General features: G+C 27.2%; 1 protein-coding gene across 6 annotated transcripts in view; it reads right to left on the bottom strand.

The window, feature by feature from the left end:
- Positions 1-2,160: 2,160 nt before the first annotated feature.
- The window catches only part of LOC107437673 (F-box and leucine rich repeat protein jetlag), an 18,750-nt gene continuing 613 nt past the window's right edge, over positions 2,161-20,297 (bottom strand). For 2 of the 6 annotated variants that reach the window (XM_043051888.2, XM_043051889.2), the window contains exons 2-5: positions 15,928-16,028; positions 14,699-15,251; positions 10,922-11,053; positions 2,161-9,991 (exon numbers count right to left, since the gene is read on the bottom strand). In XM_043051888.2, coding sequence (XP_042907822.1) covers positions 9,832-9,991; positions 10,922-11,053; positions 14,699-15,251; positions 15,928-15,967 — 885 coding nt within the window. In that variant the 5' untranslated portion in view covers positions 15,968-16,028 and the 3' untranslated portion in view covers positions 2,161-9,831. Of the gene's footprint in view, positions 9,992-10,921; positions 11,054-14,698; positions 15,252-15,927; positions 16,029-17,187; positions 17,401-19,817; positions 19,841-20,297 lie in introns of those variants that run through there. The other 4 variants (XR_011636436.1, XM_016049752.3, XM_016049753.3 and 1 more) reach the window with 4 other exon arrangements.

The following is a 20,297-nucleotide window of genomic DNA, read 5'->3' as shown; positions in this document are numbered from 1 at the left end:
AGTACAGAATATGCAACTGCAACGCAATGAGAAAAGCAAAAGAAATTTTACTCGTTAGCGGTATATAACGATAATATTATACTTCCTTATATCAATTAAAATTAGGAACAGTTTTTGTCTTTTGAATAAAGTTTTTATCTTTTTAAAAATGCCAATAGAAAAAGTTAAAAGTCATAGCTGGAGACATATCTTTCTTTTTTAATCAAAATCAATTCGAAACGAGCTATAAAATAAAGATCTTGAGAGAGATAAATAACTTTTTTACAATAATGGATAAAAAAAACCACTTTTTAAACCTCAAAGAGAAATAATTCTTGAAAAAAATCAGCTAAAATTGAAATAACTGAAAAACAAATAGGATATTCAAAAAAAGTTTAAAATTCACAAATAAAAATAGTCCTCTTTAAACCGGCAAATTTGAGCAGCATTTCTGTGACTGCAAAGCGGCTGGTGTGGTATTTTTATTACAATTTTAATCATTAATTCTCGAACTATAATTACTGAATTTTGACTTCTTTTATTCAATTTTACTCCCAAATACATTTTCTACTCAATATTGTAATTTCAAGTTTCTAAGTTTTATTGATTCTGCGGAGCAAAAATAAAAAAACGTAAAGTTGAACACCCGAAACAGCAGCGGTATTTTCGTTTACATTTTTTTTTCTTTTTAATATAAAAAGAAAAAGCATTCTTAAAAAAAGAATTTTACAAGAAAATTCATGTATTGTAACACTGATAGTAATAAAAAGTCAGAAAGATTGTAAAGAAACGGTTATTCATCTATTTCAGTTATTATGAAATAGAATAAAAAGTAAAAGTTTTATCATTATCTTGTAGTTTAATACGACATAAGTTAATACCTAAAAAAAAAATTTTTTTTAATCAAAGCTGTGAACAGTTTACCTTTTTTTCAGAAATTGCTTCAAACAAATCAGATTAGAGTGGAATTTATAAGTTAAATTTATTTATTTATTTAAAATGGAGATTAATAAAAAATTTTCCCATTCTTAGTAATTTTCATAAAAAAAATTACAGTTGTAGCAAAAAATTTATAAATTTTGAAATTTTTATAAACATCAATTTTGCACGAAAAAAATTTTTTTCTTTAACCTCATAAACTCTACAATGGCTTACGAAAATTTTATTTAATTAGGATTTATGCAAAAAGTTGTGAATATTTATTTAAAAAACCTTTCGAGACATTGAGTTAAGTTCTTTAAAGCAAATATTTAAAATACTGTTTAAAGTTATTTATTTCTATCATAGTAAACTCCTATGCAAACATTTTTTATTTCTAACATGCGTGATATTTTTTCTTTTTCAGAGGATCACTTTAAGAATGTCAATTTGATATTGAAAAACATTTTTTAATAAAACACGTTATTTATTTATTTATTTCCATCATAGTAAACTACTATGCAAACATTTTTTATTTCTAACATGCATGATATTTTTTTCTTTTTCAGAGGATCACTTTAAGAATGTCAATTTGATATTGAAAAACATTTTTAAAAAAAACACGTTATTTATTTATTTATTTCCATCATAGTAAACTACTATGCAAACATTTTTTATTTCTAACATGCATGATATTTTTTCTTTTTCAGAGGATCACTTTAAGAATGTCAATTTGATATTGAAAAACATTTTTAAAAAAAAACACGTTACAGATGTAGAATGTACTAAATTGGACTGAGGATTTTTAAACGATTTATAAAATCAATGGTTAAAGTTAGAAAAAAATAACCAACATTAAATTTAAGCGAAAGGGCATGTATTTCTTTCCAGTCTTCCTGTTTTTAGTTCAAAATGTTTAAGACAGTGTGCGCTGCTCGTAGTGAACCTGTAAATCAAATAAAAACAATACATTTTTTAAAATCTCTTAGTTAACGAAAATCACATTGAGATACTCTTGAAATACCCATCATCAACCGCAATCACACATCAAAATATGACGATATAATATGTAACTATAAAAAGAACATCTCACATAAATTTTANCTCTCTCTCTGTGTGTATATATATATATATATATATCAACTTTAGCTGTGTTCCTAATAAAACTCTTTGAAAACCATCAATCTAGTTTAAGGCACCCCGCAGTAACAATGTATAGAAAATTAACTTGAAAACTTAACTCAAAAAAAGACCGTTCAACTCTTTTCTTTTAAAACTTTATTCCTTTAAACCTAAAATACCAATTTACAATTGTTAACTGATTTGGCAAATTGTTTATTGATAATCCACACAGATTCATTATCAAAATGTAAACATTCAACTGCTTGCACAACTAATTCTACACACTCTCACATATGAAGTAATCATTCTTATTTTTTCTTTTGGTTACAAACAATGCTAAATATAATTATAATAATCAAACAGTGTTACAGAAAAGGAAATTGTTGGTCAATTTCTAACTAGATTTTGTCATAAAAATTACCTATGTTACAGAATGGGCAATTTTTAAGGCTAATTCATAATAACAAGCAAATGCCTGAATGACAATGAATTAGTTTTTGAAAGATTTGGTATACATTTTTTAAAAGAATTATAAAAGAAAAATATCCAATTATTGGGAGAAATTGCTCATGATATTATTCCATGAGCAATTTTTAAGACAAAATCATAAAGCAAAAGGCTGTATAACAATGACCTAGTTCAGTGGTGGCGAACCTTTATACACCAACGAGCCATTTTTTCTAAAAAATTGTTCAATGAGGTCATAGACGTGCCGTCAAATAATTTTGACTTCGTGATTATTGGAGAAATAATAATACTAAATATTATCAAATCAAAACTCTTTATTTACATTGAAAAAAAAAACATTTTACCATGTCTTAAAACAACTTAAAGTAATATCAGTGTGACTTCTGTTGTTACAGATTAGATAACAAATAACTTATATAAGGTAGTAAGATGTTAGTTTCAGCCGGACTGTAATTTTTTTTGTTGCTAGTTATTTAGTGTTAGCTTGCTTTTTTTGGTTATTGATTGCTTTTTAGCATTAATTGTTAATTTCTTAATAATAATTGTTTATTTTGTTCGTTCTTGTGAATTTTAATTTAATTGTTTCATATGCTTCATAGTGTAATAACATTTGTGTAATAGCAATTCATAGTGTAATAACAATTGTGATCGGTGGCGTGCCCAAAATATTGTGTCTCGTGCCATAAATGGCACGCGTGCCATTGGTTCGCCATCCCTGACCTAGTTTGTTAAACCATTTTCGGTGAATTTTCCAAAAATAAAATTTATTAATGCATATAACATGTTACAAAAATTAAGGATATTAAATTATTATACAATTAAATTTTTTTTTAAATTAAATTAAAAATAGTGAAATTTAATAATTTTTTTAAATAATCTTAATCACACAAGTAAAAGCAAAAGTAGGTATTTTTAAAAAAATTTTAACTTTCCTGTTAATATCTAATAATTTTAAAAATTATCAAATAAAATAATCATTTTATGTTAAAAGTGTAGAATTAAATACAAATCGCTTTTACAATATTTATATTTACAAAAAGGCGCTAAATTTCCACTGGCCAGCTCACTTTTAATGGTCAAACAGTAAGTTTAATCTTTTAAAATGTTATTGAGCTTAAAATTAAACTATAAATGCTTAGATTATCATGCCTCTATAAAATAGCACATGAAAGTGTTTTGAGATCTTAGCATTTTACTTTGACTTAGAAACAAAAAATGCCGAATCATCCACTTTTCGCTTTCAAAACCAATTATTCTGAAAGCAGTAAAATATTAAAAGCTTATTTTTATTAAATATTGTTATCACTGCAATAAATATGTTTTGATTTTTATATTTTTGTATCGTTTTATGATTTTGTCACCAAAATATTCTTCATTCAACCTGTAAACATTTTTAAAAAAATTCCTATTTTGATAATTGTTCAATTGATTTTGATACATGTTTAACTTCAATTGTTCATATTTGATCAACTCATTTATCTTAATTATGAATTGTTCATAACCAAGATAAATTAGAAATTTAATATTTAAATCTATTAAAATATTATATAATTTTAAATAAAAAACATGTAATTACAAAAATAAAACAGAAATCAACCAACATTACAAAGTTGTAAAGAGATCACCATGAAAAAGAAAAATCTGCAATCATTAGAAATCATTCATTTTAAAGCTACAATACATATTCTAAAACAGCGATTGAGTTGATCGTTGGAAAAACAATCAAATTAAAACAAACACATGAATTTATAATTTCCTAAATTAAATTAAATAAAACATGTAATTAAAATGAAATAAAATATAAATAAACATGTTAGTAATGAAAGTTTAAAACAATATAACAACTGTAATAGTAAAATTTTTAAATAACAATAAAATTATTAAAAAAATAATAACATTTTAATAATCTGAATACTAACTTTTCTTCATAACCCTGCAACTAAATACTGTTAAATTTTTTAGAATTATAATTTTAAAAACTGTAACTAACTTACTCAAAATTTAACGAAATTACCATAGAAATTTATGCCAATGAGTTTCATTAATAAATTTTTCAATAGATACCTGTTAAGGAGGATTTCAAGCTATTATTACAGTCAGAAACATGTTATTTCTAGAATTTTAAGGAGCATAATATTATTAGAAAAAAACAGGAAATAAAATAAAGAATGGTTTACAAAAGCAAGTAAACTTTGCTGCATCATCTATCAAAATTGTTTATACTTTGATGAATGCATAATATCTAATTAGTCTCTGGTAATAATTGTCGAGTAATGGAGTTATAGGAAGATCAAGCAACTATTTATGCTTACTTAAAATAAATAACTTAGCTATAATTTTATATACATCATATTTAAAGGTATTAACAAAAAAATCTTCTTGCAAATACATAATATCAGAAAAAACACATCATACAGTGTCTTTACAATAATTATTAATTAACTTCACATAACAGAATGAGAAAATTTCAACACTTTTTCATCAGACGAAAACAAGTTGTGCAAACTTAAAAAACACCAATCACTTAAAAACAAAGAAGAATATTTAAAATATTGTCTACAAAAAAAAAAAAAACACGTGAAAAGTTGAGCAAAGCTAAAAACAAAAAATATATTTAAAATGAAGATAAAGTGTAAAAGTTTGCATACACTTTTACTTAAAATTAAGTTAGTTAGAAGATTTATTTTCAATGTTTTCAAAAACTAATTCTAAAGAATCAATTTTAAACTTACAGTAAACTTTTTTAAGAACCAAACTGTTCATGTTTTGACTTATCTTCTATTGACCTTGATAGTTGTAACGTAATGTCAATATTTACATATACTCTAGTAAATTTCCTTTTAAAAATTTACCTCTCTTTTGAAGTAGGTAAACTTCTACAGTAAAATTTTTGGTAAGAGGTATGTTCTTTTTTTTTTTTGTAAGAGGTATGTTTAAACCAGTTTTCCTATTTTACAACTGGTGTTTGAATTATATACAGAAATAACTCATAAATAGTGTGAATGAAATCAAATAAATTTGTTAAAAATTTTGTAACAGTATAATTTTCTTACACAGTAGAATGCCAACTATCTGAACACTTATTTACTGGATTGTCCAATTATCCGGATCGATCAAGAACCATGGGTTTTTCCACCTTCTCCAAAAGGAAATTTTTTCACGAAAATGCTTCTTTATTTTCAGAATGGCTGGTAGGGGTCGAAAATAGCTTTTGTCGACCTTGAAAAAAACCTCTCCTTCCTTCTCTAGTTTCAATGTGAGAAAGGGTAGTAATTGACAAGTAGCTTCGAGTAAAGATACAGACTTCTCATTTTTCAAAGAATTAGAAAGAGAAGAAAAGATATGTTTTGAAACGCTCTCTCAATTTTGAAACACTTTTTGTCAGTCAATCTTGTAAAACATAAAATGTTAAAAGAGTTAAATATTTTAAACATGCCATTTTCATCATGATATGATAGGCACTACAGCAATTCTCAATCCTAAGTCTGGAAAAAATGTTAAGAGAAGCTACTTTAAAAAAGCTGTCCAATAAACCAAACTTTTTTATTAACCGGATCAGTAATGGTCCAGACAATTAATACTCTACTCTACTTTACTAATAGATGAAGAAGCCTTTAGCTGAAGAGCTAACAAATTAAATTTTCAAGGAAAATTTAACTTCATAAAAAAAATGAAAGTGAAATATAATTTCCTGTTCAGCAACAAAAAATTTGTCATCTTACAGATTATAACATTTTTTAATACATTCCCATTTTGGTATTCTATTAGTAAAATATACAACTCTTAGTTTTCTAGAGAAAAATTTTTACCACAAGCTACACAGATTTTAGAAGCATTTATATATTTCCTACATAAGTGTAACTAGCAAAAGCCTGAGTTTTTGGAGACATTAAATTTGGATTTTTAGGACATATTGATAAGTAGGAATTTACGCAAATTATGATTCAGGTCTCTAAAATTTTTGTACATCTAATAAATTATACATTGTACGTTAATGTAGCTAACTACAAATATGTAAAGAAAAATAAAACAGTAGTCACCTATAAAACTAATTATACAATTGAAAGCATTAAGGAACAAAAACTTATTTCTGAAATAAAATTTAGGCTAACTATTGCACAATATGCATATAATTCAAAGAATACAGAACTTTTCAATAAAATTTTATAAAGAATAAAGTAGAATAATATATATCAAAATATATTGACAATTGACTTTACAAATGCCTTCCGTACAAAATTGGAGTTTTGAGGTAATTGAAGTTTTTGAAATTTTAAAACTGAATCAATGCTTTAACTAACATATATATTCTCATTGACTTGATAAATAAGTTTAAGCAAATAGTATTTCAGAGAACATGTAGTAAAATAAATTCAAACATTCTTTAAGTGTTTATATAAGTATCTATTTAAGAATTCAATAGGACAAAAAATTGGAAAAGTAGCCCAGTTATTTAAGATACTTTACGTCAAAAAATAAATTTCTCTTATAAGGCATTTTAATGAAGTTCTTGCCATTTTTAATGTCCAGAAAGAAAATGACTTACAGAAAGTGAAGCCTAATGTTAGTCCTCAAAGTAATCTCCATTGTCATCCAGCGTATTTTGCCAACATGTCTCCAGCTCTAAAATTCCTTTGCAGTTAAACTCTGGGATTATGGGAGCAAAGAGGTTCACCAGTGCTTGGCGGAAGTCTGCTTCATTGGCAAAGGAATTTCCAAAAAGTTTACTGTCTAGGGAGAGAAAGAGGTGGCTTTATGATGATGCAAGATTAGGTGAGAAAGAATAATGACACAAAGTCTGGTTACCATGTCATTATATAATATCCTTGCCCACTTCAATGGCATGAGGCAGGGAGATGTCATGATAGAAGCATACATACACCTTTGTGATTCACTAGTGCTGGCTTCCTTTGTTGTAGTGCTTGCTGCACATGTTACAATAATTGTGAGTGCATATCAGCTGTGACCATTTGGCCTATTGGCAGCAGCTCAAAGTGAACCACATGGCGACTAGTAGGTGGTGCATTGGTGGTTTTGTGCTGCGAAAATAGTATCTTGGGGTGACAACCAATATTTGGAATGTTTAGTAACGCTTGATATACTCGCTGACATAGGGCAGCTACTGATAAGCCCATTTTGAAGTCGTAAAGCAAACAACATTGAATGAACTTATTGGATACATCAATTTACCTCCGCTACTGTACGAGTTACAATTAATGAAAATGCACAGTGAACCTGCTTTTATAACAACTGATATTCCTACTTGCAACCTATAGATTTACAAACCATGATAAACATTAATTTGCATATCTATTCTCACTTCATTCAATGGCCAAGCAAAAATGGCAAGAACTTTATCGGTCATTTTTTAAACCTCTCCCATTTTATTCAAATTAACAAATAGGGAATCTTGAAATTAATCATTGATGTTGTATCACTATTAAACCCTGAACACGAATAAGTACTTTAATATTTATTGTTCGCCAAAATTAAAATTTACAATAAAATTTTTGAAGCAAATAAACTCAGGATAACTTTCAGATTAAATAATAACTTTTCATAAAAATTAAAAAATTAATTTTTGATTGAAATAAGAAAAATCCCTAATTATTTATTAGGAGCTTACAACCATCATGAACATAATGAACAAATAGAAAAAAAAAGTTTTTTTTTATCTATAGCCATAGTAAACAAAGAAAAAGTTAAGCTACTTCAATTCACAGTGAAACAAATATCTAATAAATATAATGAGATACATATTAGCTATACTTTAGTGTACCATAATAGCAATATAAATATATATTAATAGTATGAATGACACACGAGTCTTAACATTTCATATTTAACTATAAAACATATGTTTTATTATACGTTATATTTTTGTTATAAATATATGTTTTTTTACAGGAAGTAAAGTTAATTCAAAAGAGATGAATGGCAATTTAATGAGTTTTGTAACAGAGTGACTAAGATAATATATACCCTTGATAAAAACCAAAACAAAAATTCAAAATAAATGGATTCTTCCTGATTATTAAATAAAATACTTAAAATTCATTTTCAATTTTTTTTTTTTGTTGTTATAATTAACATTTATTATTGACATATCCTAACAAGAAAAATTGTGCAACAAATTAAAAAATTAAAGAAAAAAGTATTACTGTCTCAATAAATATTTAAGGGGATTTCTCAGTTCAGCAATTTGCGAAGCAAAAATATTTTGTTTTTCTTTTTTAGATTTCCTTTTCCTTAAAGTAAATTATTCCCAGAATAACCTGTATCTTTTAGCAGAAGAATTATACAGAGTAAGGCTTCACAATTTGGTGACATAGTGGCAATGTAGTCAGTATCCACTTTCCCAGGTAAGCTGATCCCCATTGATCCGAAGCAGAGTGGGCTTCATGCCGGCATCAGGGATAGAACCTCAGTTATTCAAAATGATAATTCAAAGCTTTTTTTATAAAAAAAATTAAAAGATTATCCAATTAAATTTAGTGTCTGTAAGAATTTGGATAAATCTAGTAATGATATGGAAAATGCAACTACATTCACAGCTAGATGGCTGATGATAAGATATGCTTTATATTTAAATACATAAATATATGTAAGTAAATGCTAAAATAAATATATACTATGAGAAAAATTATGTACACATGTATACATACATAACTGAGGTTTATGCTATCTTCTTAAAAGCATCTAAAGAGAAAATTTTTCGCTCCTTTTTTATTATTTTTTTTTAACTTGAGTAGTTTAAGTTGACTATGAGACATTATAAATTAAAGACTTTATTTTCCTAACATGACAGATATAAATAAATATTACAAGTCTTAACAATATATTTATATAAATGCAAAAATAAATATATACTATGAGCAAAATTATGTACACATGTATACACACATTACTACGGCTCATGCTATCTTCCTAAAAGCATCTAAAGGGAAATTTTTTCTCTTTCATTTATTCTGAATTTGAGCAGTTTAGTTAACTATAAAACACTATAAATTAAAGACTTTATTTTTCTAACATGACAGCTATAAATAAGTATTACAAGTCATAACAAATTTACAAATTAAGTACTATAACATATAACCAAACTAAATAATTCATAACTCAACAAAAAATAAAGCAAACATGAACACTTTTACAAATGAAAACAAACATGAAGCAAATTTATATAAATATTTCAAAAATTGACAAAATATAATCTAATAATGAAAATCACAGAGTTCAGGTTTTTTCCCAGCTGTTGAAGAACTGTTTGACTTAGCTCACACATGAAAGTAAAAACAATAAAAAAATTATAAACTGTCATAAAAAAATCTGTTCCAAAAATATAACTTAAATCTGCAGAGACATTCTTGGCACTCGAACACATAGCGTATTTGATATGCGATCAATATGAATCCGGGAACGCAGACCAATCAAACTTAGTTCTGTGACAGAACGGCAATCTTCAACTTTTAATGTTTTTAAGTGCCTGCAATACTCTCCTACAAGTCTGAAAATGAAAACATTACTAATTAGCATTTCAAAAAAGCAATAAACACAAAGCATTCTCTTTGATGTATATTTCAGGACCACAGAATCAGTGGGATAATATTTTGAACACTTAAATTGAAAATATATTGGTTGGTCTCACATCTTACAAAGACTTCAAAAAACTTTCTTATATTAATTTAACTCTTAATATCAGTTTGCAATAATCAGTTAATCGCCTTAAGATAAACAATTTTCAGTCAAGCGACATAATTTAATTCTAAGGTTGTTAAAGCTCAAATTTAACAGTTAACATATATTCTGACACGATTACAAGCCAACTCAACTATAGTGCATTTTGATTTGCCTGCCATAATGCATTAATTCTGATCACACAATAAACTATTATAACAAAATAAACAGGCACAAATAAAATTTATAAAAAAGAGAAACAAAGAATAGTAATAAAAAAGTATTTATTCCTCTATCAAAATTTAGAAAACAAATTTATTATTTATGAAAGAAGATAATGAAAAACATTTTATAAAGATTGTTTTGAAATTTCAAAATTAAGGAAAAGATTAAACTTGACGTTGATGAAAATGCATAACTACAACAAAATTAAAATTTAAAAATAACAAGACTATCAAAAATTCATACATTTCGTATGCTATGAACATAATTCAAAACTACTAAAGAAAATATCTTTAAATAAAACTCAATTTCACAATTAACACTAAGTTCTAAACCCGTGGGAATATCTAAAAAGTACCAATTTTTCAAAAAATAGCATGAGGAGAAACTAATTTGTTTTGCAGGAAAGCAATTAAGCATGAAATATTAAACAAACTACTTTACATCAAACTAGATATCTAAAATGGGAAAAAACTGTTTAACATTGTTTTAAATAATAATAAAAAATAAATCAGATAAAATGACTTTAGCTACTAACCTAATTCCATAATCAGTTATTCTCCAACACCCAATCAAATGTAAATGTTCCAAATAATTTAATTTATGAGCAATGACTACAAGGCTCTTGTCAGTAATACCATAAACACGGGATACACATAACGTCTTCAATCTAAAATTATGATAAAACTGTCATTACATAATTCATGCAACTAAATTCAAATTTATTTAAATGTAACATGTATGAGTAAGGTAATCACTCATGCTAATCTAAACCATATCCAAGCTATACAAAGCTCACTAACATTTAATAGTATGATATGAATAATTGCCATGTACTCAAGAAATGACAGAAACTTTCATATCACACAACTGTCCGTTGTGGGTCAGGAGATTGATGGAGGTAAGGTTTCATAATTTCGTATTTTCATACATTATACATAGAAAAAAAATTTTTAAAAAGATTCACATTACTGGCTTTTTTGATTTGATATGTAGAACAATCAAGACTGTTAAATTGACCAAGTCTCTGTATCTTAATCACCAGATAAATAAGCAAAAACAATCAAATCTCAGCTTTATAAATTAAGCATGTGTCTAAGTCAGCACTCAACCTAAAGGTGTTCCGCAGAACCTTGGGTTCTGGGAGTAAAAACTTTTAAGTGATGATTTTTAAGCTTGTAATAATACAAGGATTGTCCATAAAATAAGGTTCCCAAGGAGCTGTGGACGCTAGGAACGCTGTTAAGCGGGATTTGTTGAGACTGGTGTGTAACTTGGCTCCTTTTTCCTCAGTTCCCGCCCCGGCGAGGTATCTACAACGTTAATTCTTGTCTTGGTAGCCGTGAAAGATGGAGATTCCATTTGTTTCTCATGCCAGGTGCCAATTACGCTCTGTGATTTGTTTTTTAGTGCAAAAAACGTTCCTCCAGTGGACATTCATTCCCAACTCTGTGAGGCGTACGGGGAAGAGTGTATGAGTGCGCAACATGTGCGAAAATGGTGCAGACAATTCAAAGACGGACTTACAGACGTCCATGACGAACAACGTTCTGGCCGGCCATCGTTTTCGGACGAAACGATTGCGAAAGTGGAAGAAGCAATGCTGAAAGATCGAAGGGTGACGGTTCGGGACCTCAGCGAGATGATCCCTGTTGTCAGTAAGTCCTGCATTCACAACATTTTGAGAGACCGCTTAGGATATGCCCAGGTTTGAGCAAGGTGGGTCCCAAAAATGCGGACGGATGACTATGACAACAAACGGCAACGTGTGAAAGCCGCCTGCGACTTTTTTCATGCCTACGAAACCGATGGCAAGGAATTTTTGGACTCTGTTGTCACTGGGGACGAGACCTGGGTCCACTACATGACACCGGAAACAAAAGAACAATCCCGTTAGTGGAAGCATCCAGGCTCGCCAAAGCCGAAGAAGTTTAAGCAAATTCTGTCTGTTTTAAGCTATCTTCCCGGAGCGGCGGCAGAGTTCTACGACTCAGGCATAAAGAAGATGGTACACCGCATGTAAAAATGCATTGATCTAAACGGCGATTATGCCGAAAAAAAGAGGGAAGTCTAAGCTTTCCAAACATGTATTATTCAATGCCAATAAACATGTTTTTCATTGTGAAAATTCATTGGGAACCTTATTTTATGGACAACCCTCGTATTAACATCAACCTCATAACTTAATATTTAATTTTTATGAAAATTTTCAAGCAAAATAGCTAATTTAAGCAAAAAAGCTAAAAGATTTACCAAAATTTTAAAAAAATAATAATAACCGTAAGAGATATTTTCTAGTAATAATACTGAAAAATAAGTTACACTTTAATTTCTCATTTCACTTTTCTATTTAAAACAAAATAAATAATTCAACAATCAGGAAATATGTCTCTTTAATAACCATTTTTAATGTTAACAAAATGTTTTTAGTTTTCATTTTATTAAAACCATAATTCAGCTTATTTTTTTCATTTTCAGAACATCCACAACAAAAAAACAAAGTGAGAATTAGACTAGAATCTACTCCTCATCTGTCTGATAGAAAATAAGAATGCAACAAAATAGTGATTAGGCCGAATAACCGAATATTTGGCCAAAAAAATCGGATGAATACTGAATATTTGACAGCCGAATAGCAACGTTTAAAAATTTTGAAAAAACTTAATAAATATTTTTTATACAGAACTAAGTTTAGTCCTTATTGAACAATGATAAAAATTTAGCAGTATTATTGGTATGGGGAAAAAAACTTTAATAAAAATGTCTTAGATAATTAGATAATATTTAAGATAATATTAAACATTTAAGATAAAAAAAAACTGACTAACAGCTATTAAAAAAAACTAAAGTTGTAAGGTTGAAAAAAAAGAAATAGAAAAAATATCTTAATTCTTAAAAGAAAACTTGATTGCTGCAAATAATATTTTCTGGGGAAAGAATTATCCATAAAACATTAAAATAGATAATGTCTAGTAGAAACGCTTTTAAAAATGCAGCGCTACCATAAAGACACCTATAAAAGACAAAGATTGTATAGAAAAGCAAAACAAAAAAATATCAATCTTAATTTTTGAGAGAAAATTTTAAAGCCAAATATTTCAGTTTTCAAATCACTGTATTTTCAAGAAAAAGTGAAGAATAAAGCCTAATAGAAACCCTCTTAATTTCTGCACTGTAATAAAAATGACTATAATATTATAAGGGTATATTTTATTTATGTTTTTGAAAAAGAAAAAGCTAGATATAAACCAAAATAAAAATAGTTCTTACTTTTTAAACAAAAGATTTAACACTAAAAACTTAAAATTGAACTTTTTAACATTGCCATAGTTTTAGAAAGAAAGTGACCATTAAAAAAATAATGTTCATTAAAAACGTTAAAAAAATGCTGTCATTATAAAAACGTTAAAAAAATGCTGTCATTATAAAAACGTTGAAAAAAAGAAAATTAATAAAAAAATCAAAAGAGAAACAGAAAAAAAAAATTGTTCTTAATTATGAAATATAACTGTGACGTTGAGAATCACAGTTTACAATGTTACTAATTTATCTGTCTTACCGTACCAGGAAAAAGTGACAATAAAAGAATAAAGTTTATTAGAAACGCATCGTTAACATGCTTCGCTTCAGTTGAAACAGACAAATGAAACAAAAAAAATCTAAATTTTTAAAACATAACATGTTGAAAAAATTATGAAATTAACTTACTGGAATATAATTAACAAAGAAAAAAAATCATCATTACAAAACTTATGGTTCTATTAAGTAATCTAGCTTCTATTCCAAAAACTTTGCTTTTCCCTGTGTCTCTCAAAACATAAATTAAGAAGTTGAAGAACTCAACAAATATGTGTAAAAACAATTTCTAATAAATTATAGTAAAAAATATGGCTTTAGATTATTCTTTATTAAATCTATTTGGATTTTCAAAAAAAAAAAATGTGTTGAAAAATAGTTTTCAAAATAATATTTTACCCAATATTCGGCGGAATATTAGGCAAAAGGGGCAAAAATCGAATAACGGCCGAATATTCGATGCATCCTTAATAGAAAACCTAACCTTATTGATGAAATGAAAGAAAACTTCTTTCTTCAAAATTAGAAAATACTAATGAATTCAATTTATAAAGTTGGAGTTCCAGCAAAAGAAAGTTATCATGTAGGGTTCCATAGATGAAAAAAATTTTAAACTGCTGATCTAAGTGGTTTATCATACTATTGTCCACAAGCGGTCAACTTACACAAGTTTCACTGTACTAGTCTTTTAAATACAATATGTATTGTTATTATTATTCAAATAAATTAAAAATATTACCCAGGACAGTTAAGAGCCAATTCACAAACAGCTTCATCTGTTACCTCCCAACAGCTCGTCAAGTCAATAAATTCAAGTTTCGGACAATTCAATGCTAAACTAATGACAGCACTGGAACTTGGCCAATGGCAATTACTCAAATTAAGCATTTTCAAATAAGCTGCATTATTGGCCAATACTTGCAGGCTACTATTGGACAATGATACACAGTTACACACACTTAGATGACGTAGTGTTTTGTTACGCTCAAGAAGAGGATTGAGCGCAGCACTATCCAACCACTTGCAATTGCTGAGGTTTATAACTCTTAAGTTCTTGGAATCTTGGGTAAAAATTTTGAAAGCTTGCAAAGTCACTGTGCGAGACACTGATGAAAAATCACAAATTTTATTTATTTTGAGGTACTCAGACACCAAAAAGTTTAATTCTGTGCAGACAGCCCGTAGACTGAAAAGATCTTTAGGCTCTAGTCTTGGAAATATATTACTAAACAATACATCTGTCCATGGTATATTTAACAAAGAAGGCACTATTTCATTATTGTTATCCATATCTGCAACAAAAACATCACTTTAGAGCAATTACAAATATTATATAAGCATATTTTTAGATATTATGAACCTGCTTGTCAGCAAAAATAAGCAAAAGGTGATTTTTAAATATCTAAGCAAATTATGTTTATAGTATAAGTTTAAAAAAGCTCAAAATTTTTGAAGAAATGAATAAAAAATATTCTTGCAACAGCTCACTGTGATAATGAAAGTTAAAACTATAATTCCGTGACCAATGGTATGATTGTAGTAATGTGGTCAGCATTATTTAAAGGCCATCTGTACTTCCCATCAATAATGAAGCTCGAATGGTTTCAAACTGCCACTGAGGATCGAATCCCATTGACTTACAATGTCACCTATGTGCTTTTACTTACTGAACCACCGCAGCTCAGAAAAATGAATAAAAATATTAAGAAGTTAAGAAAACTTCTAACACTTCAAAGGACTGATAACTTACAAAATATAAATATAATACATCATTTTATAGAATTATTATGTGTTTACAGATGACTTAAAACAATTTTTATGAGTTATAATATAGTTTTAATATATTATATATATAATATAGTTTTAATCAGCAAAATGACATTTTTTAAGCAAACTATAAATAACTTTAATCACTTCCACAACAGTAGAAATAAAATAAGCTATTCTAAATTTCATAACAAAAATTACCATTTAAAGCCATCAGTTTGGTTCTTTCAAATGCTTCCATAAAATTCCACTAGTATTCAGAAATTTTCTCTTTTTTCTCTATTCAAATACACTTTCATTTTCTGAAGAAAAAAATTTTTTTAATTAATAAATTACAAAAAAAAATTTTAATTACACAATAAGTCTTATCTTTAAGTATTAATTTATTCAGAGTTCTCCCTAGGAATTAAAAAGGGTAGAGCGCTGGCTCGAAAAAAAGGCCACTATAACTTTTAAAAAGGCACTTGTTCAACATCATAAAAATTTATCAAAATGTGCAATATTATGTAATAAATGAATTTAATGTTTAAATTATCCTCTTATCCTATTTTATGTGTATATTTCAAAAATTTATTCTCTCCCATTGTTAGAATAATAGAAAAATTTGCAGTTTATAAAAATAATTAAAGGCATGCTAATAGATAATCTCTGGGAATAATTTTTTTTTAAATAAAGCAAACTAAAAAATAAAAAAATATTAATTGATAAGCAACTTGAAACATTTTCACAAAATTGAAATTGAAAATTATGAGAAAATAAACATTTAACGTTTCATTTGGAAAAAAAAAAAAAAAAAAAAAAGATTATTTAAAAAATAGTTTTAAAAACTAAAACCATTAATAAATTTATTAATATCCCTCCCTGAAAAAAAGTTACAAAAATTTAACAAGTTGAGAATAATCCTAATAAAATGAATATATGTAACAGTAATCAGGATAAAACCTATAAACACAGATCATTTTTCCAGTGTGTAATTATTATTTAAACAGTGAATTAATTTTTTAAAAAATGGAATATGAATAAAAAAGGCAGTGTTTTTAAGGAATGGGTGGCTTATTTTTAAAAAAAGGAGACATTTATAGGGATCAAAAGATAGGCATGGCAGACCACCCTGCAAAAATGCTTAAGGAGAACACTGGTTAATAAATAAACTATGTGTTGAATTAATTTATATATAAAAACTATAACTTGATATATTATGCTAATAATTTTAGAGTAACTCCTAAACAATAAGGTAAGTTTAAAATAGAAATATTCAAGAGAAAAAAAGAATAATAGTTAAAAATATTTATTATAAATAACATATAAGTCTGTTTATAAAGACATATAGACAAAAATTAATCCCAAGTTAAAAATGTATGTTCCCAACACAAAATTTTGCCAAAATTATCATTATTAGTACAATTATAATGCTGAAAAATGAACTAGAAACAGTTTAGAAAAGATCCAATTTGTATATACCTTTACTTACTGCATCATGGTTGTAACTGATGCATCACTTCAAATTACACTTAATTTTAGAAATTTCTTCCAACAAGCTAATTTTCCAACTTTCTGTGCGACGTTGCTTACTGTTTGTATTAACATAATTTTCAGAGAAAATGCTGTTTGCCATGAACATAATAAATGAATATATTTTCTTAAATACACTAAAAAACACCTAGTTTTGATACTCTTCTAAAAATAATTTTAATATGCCTTTTTAATTGGGAAATGACACTTTCACTACTTAATTATTAAATATTTCCAGTAACTCATTGCCATATTATACATTTTTAATTGACAGAACCTTTAAAAATGTTTACTAACAAAATTTAATTTTGCACTATTGTTTCATTCATCATATTCTCCACTATTCAGATTTAAATGAAAGAAATTTTACTATTTGCATAAAAGTTCTATAGTTTGCTTATAATAAAAAAAATTTCCCTTTTTCATTGTGGAAAAATTTAAAAGTAGCACACAAAGGGATGAGAGTAGTCAGAAAGTAAAAAAGAGGAAATCAAAAATATATATATATACATACATATATATATATACATACATATATATATATACATATATATATATATACTATATATATATATATATATATATATATATTANAAAAAATTTGACCAAAAAAATGTGATTTTAAATCTTGTGATTATAACCATGTGATTATAAATCCCGATATGAGGCTTTTAAATCAAGTAAATATGAAACTCTACATCAAATTTAAAAAATGCCTAATTTTTAGATCACAATTTTTAAATCGCGCGATATTAGAACCGCAAAAACGAATCACGACATCTCGTAATAACAAATCGCGATATTGGTTTTTTAAATCTCGTAAATAAGAATGGCAATGTACAATATTTATATCGCCTGAATAAGAATCGCAACATTCAACTTTTAACTCAGGTAAATACGAAAATCGATGATTGATATTAAAATCGCGTGAATAAAAATTGAGATATTTGCTGAGTCTGGACTTGGGATTTCTAAAAAGCTTGTTTGTATTGTTTTTGTTTAGACATAATAAATAATATTGACAAGATTAATTGAATGAACAAATAAATATTTTCACAGCAAATCCACCTCTATTTTTATGTTTGTTTTCTCTCCAGAATACAAGAAGCAAGGACGGCTGAATTACGAAAATTTGAGCTATCTCGCTTACGGATAAAAAATACAGAGAATCTTATTTTCTGTGCGTGAAATCGGAGAAAATAGCTAATATAAGTAAAAATGCGGAGGGGTTAACAGCTAGGATGTAGTTTGAATTTTCTGTTTATCTTTGAAAATCGTAAATAAATACAATTATTTTACTTCAACAACTGAATTTTAAAAGAAAAGTGAGATATTTATTTTTTAAAAAAAACGAAACTTTTAGAGAATCAGAGTTTTTGATAAAAAGGCTGAAATTCGAGAGACAAAAGCGAAAAAAATCTCATCCCTGTATAAAGGTCAACCAGTTTTATCCCAAGGATGATTTTTAGAGAAACTTCAGAGGGAGGAATGAGGACTTCAATAATTTCGCTCCGCGGAAAATTAAATTCCTCACAAAATATTTTAACTTGTGCAAAAAAACATTTTAGCGGAAATTAGCGGGAAAAATGGAAAAATCTGAAAAAAAGCAGAAATCCGAGGAAGAATCTCATCCCTGCACACAAAAAACTTTCTTTGTTGAAAGTGGTACCTTTCCTAATAAGAATAGCCAAATCTGATATAAAGCCAAGCAACCTAGAAGTTCATCAACTTACGTAAAAGCATCAAATGTGTTATTTGTGCTGTTATCAAACTGAAACGAATCTTCATTTTCTTCTTCATCATTAGCATGAGGATAACTGCCCTTCTCAAAACAAAATAACTTAAATTCTTTTTTTTTTTTAAATCTTAGTAGAATTTCTGCACGCTAGACATGGAAATCTTCAGAAACAATCATAATAGATATTATTAACACTATAAAGATAATTTTAGTAACGGTACAAACAAGACAATACATATGAAAAAGCATAACTAGCAACACTTTGGTCAATGGGCAGATTTAAAAGTGTCATTATGCTGAAAACATTGTACGAATCCAATCGCAATTCAGTTCTTTCTTTTTTGGATATTAACCTCTGTTATCAATAGTTAAAGGCTACTTTGCAAGGCTGATTAAGTGATTCTAACCCAGATTAATAAGAAACTCAAACAATTAAGATTCAACTGTACACATAACATAATGCTTAACTACTCCAGTTTTTTTTTTATTTCTTTCCTTACCAGGTTTTCTAATATGTTGGATTACTTCTTCTAAAATAAAATAAAAGGAAATTACTCTTAACATCAAATCAAACAAAACTTTTAATACTTAACCCTTTTTAAGGTGGCATAAAAAGGACAATATTATTATTGATGCCAGGAAGATTTAAATAATTGTGGTTACAGCTATTACTGGTATTCTGGTAATACACGCTTTGGTAATAAGTTACTTATTACCCGTAAGACTTAAGCACTATATATTCGAACTAAAAATAATATTGTATCATTCAAGTTAATAGAATATTGCAATGGAATTAACAATAAATTTAATTGATGTTTTGAATTATCTAACATTGAATTACTTAGAGCAGTTTGTTAAAGCTAACTCTGAAAAGGAAATTAAATTGTAGATCAAATATTGAGAAAAATCTAAAAGAAAGCTAGTTTTCATAGCTAATGAAAAAAGCGGAAAACATCAATCGTTGCCACACAAAAGAAAACTTAATTGAAACTAGTAAAAATTCAACTTCCAAGTTCCTACACAAAATTTTTCAGAAAACTAATTGACATATTTACAAAGGCTATCAGAAGATATGTTTGCGAATTTCTCAGATAAGGAGTTAATATTATCTTAAAAGTTATTTTTATATATTTTATTTGCTATATCCAAGACTGAGTAATATTAAACATATCTATTGAGCTATGCTTTCAAACTGTTTAATTAATTGTAAACGAAATAAATATTTAGACTAAAAATTATTTTGCTAGAATTGTTTACCAGTTACTTTTGAAAACTATAAGATCAGACATAATAATGATATCATTATACTTATAATATATAT

The sequence above is a fragment of the Parasteatoda tepidariorum genome, chromosome 3 (assembly GCF_043381705.1).
Source record: "Parasteatoda tepidariorum isolate YZ-2023 chromosome 3, CAS_Ptep_4.0, whole genome shotgun sequence".
NCBI lineage: Eukaryota > Metazoa > Arthropoda > Arachnida > Araneae > Theridiidae > Parasteatoda > Parasteatoda tepidariorum.
Note: the sequence above shows the minus strand (reverse complement) of the source record. Positions and strands in the feature narration are given on the sequence as shown.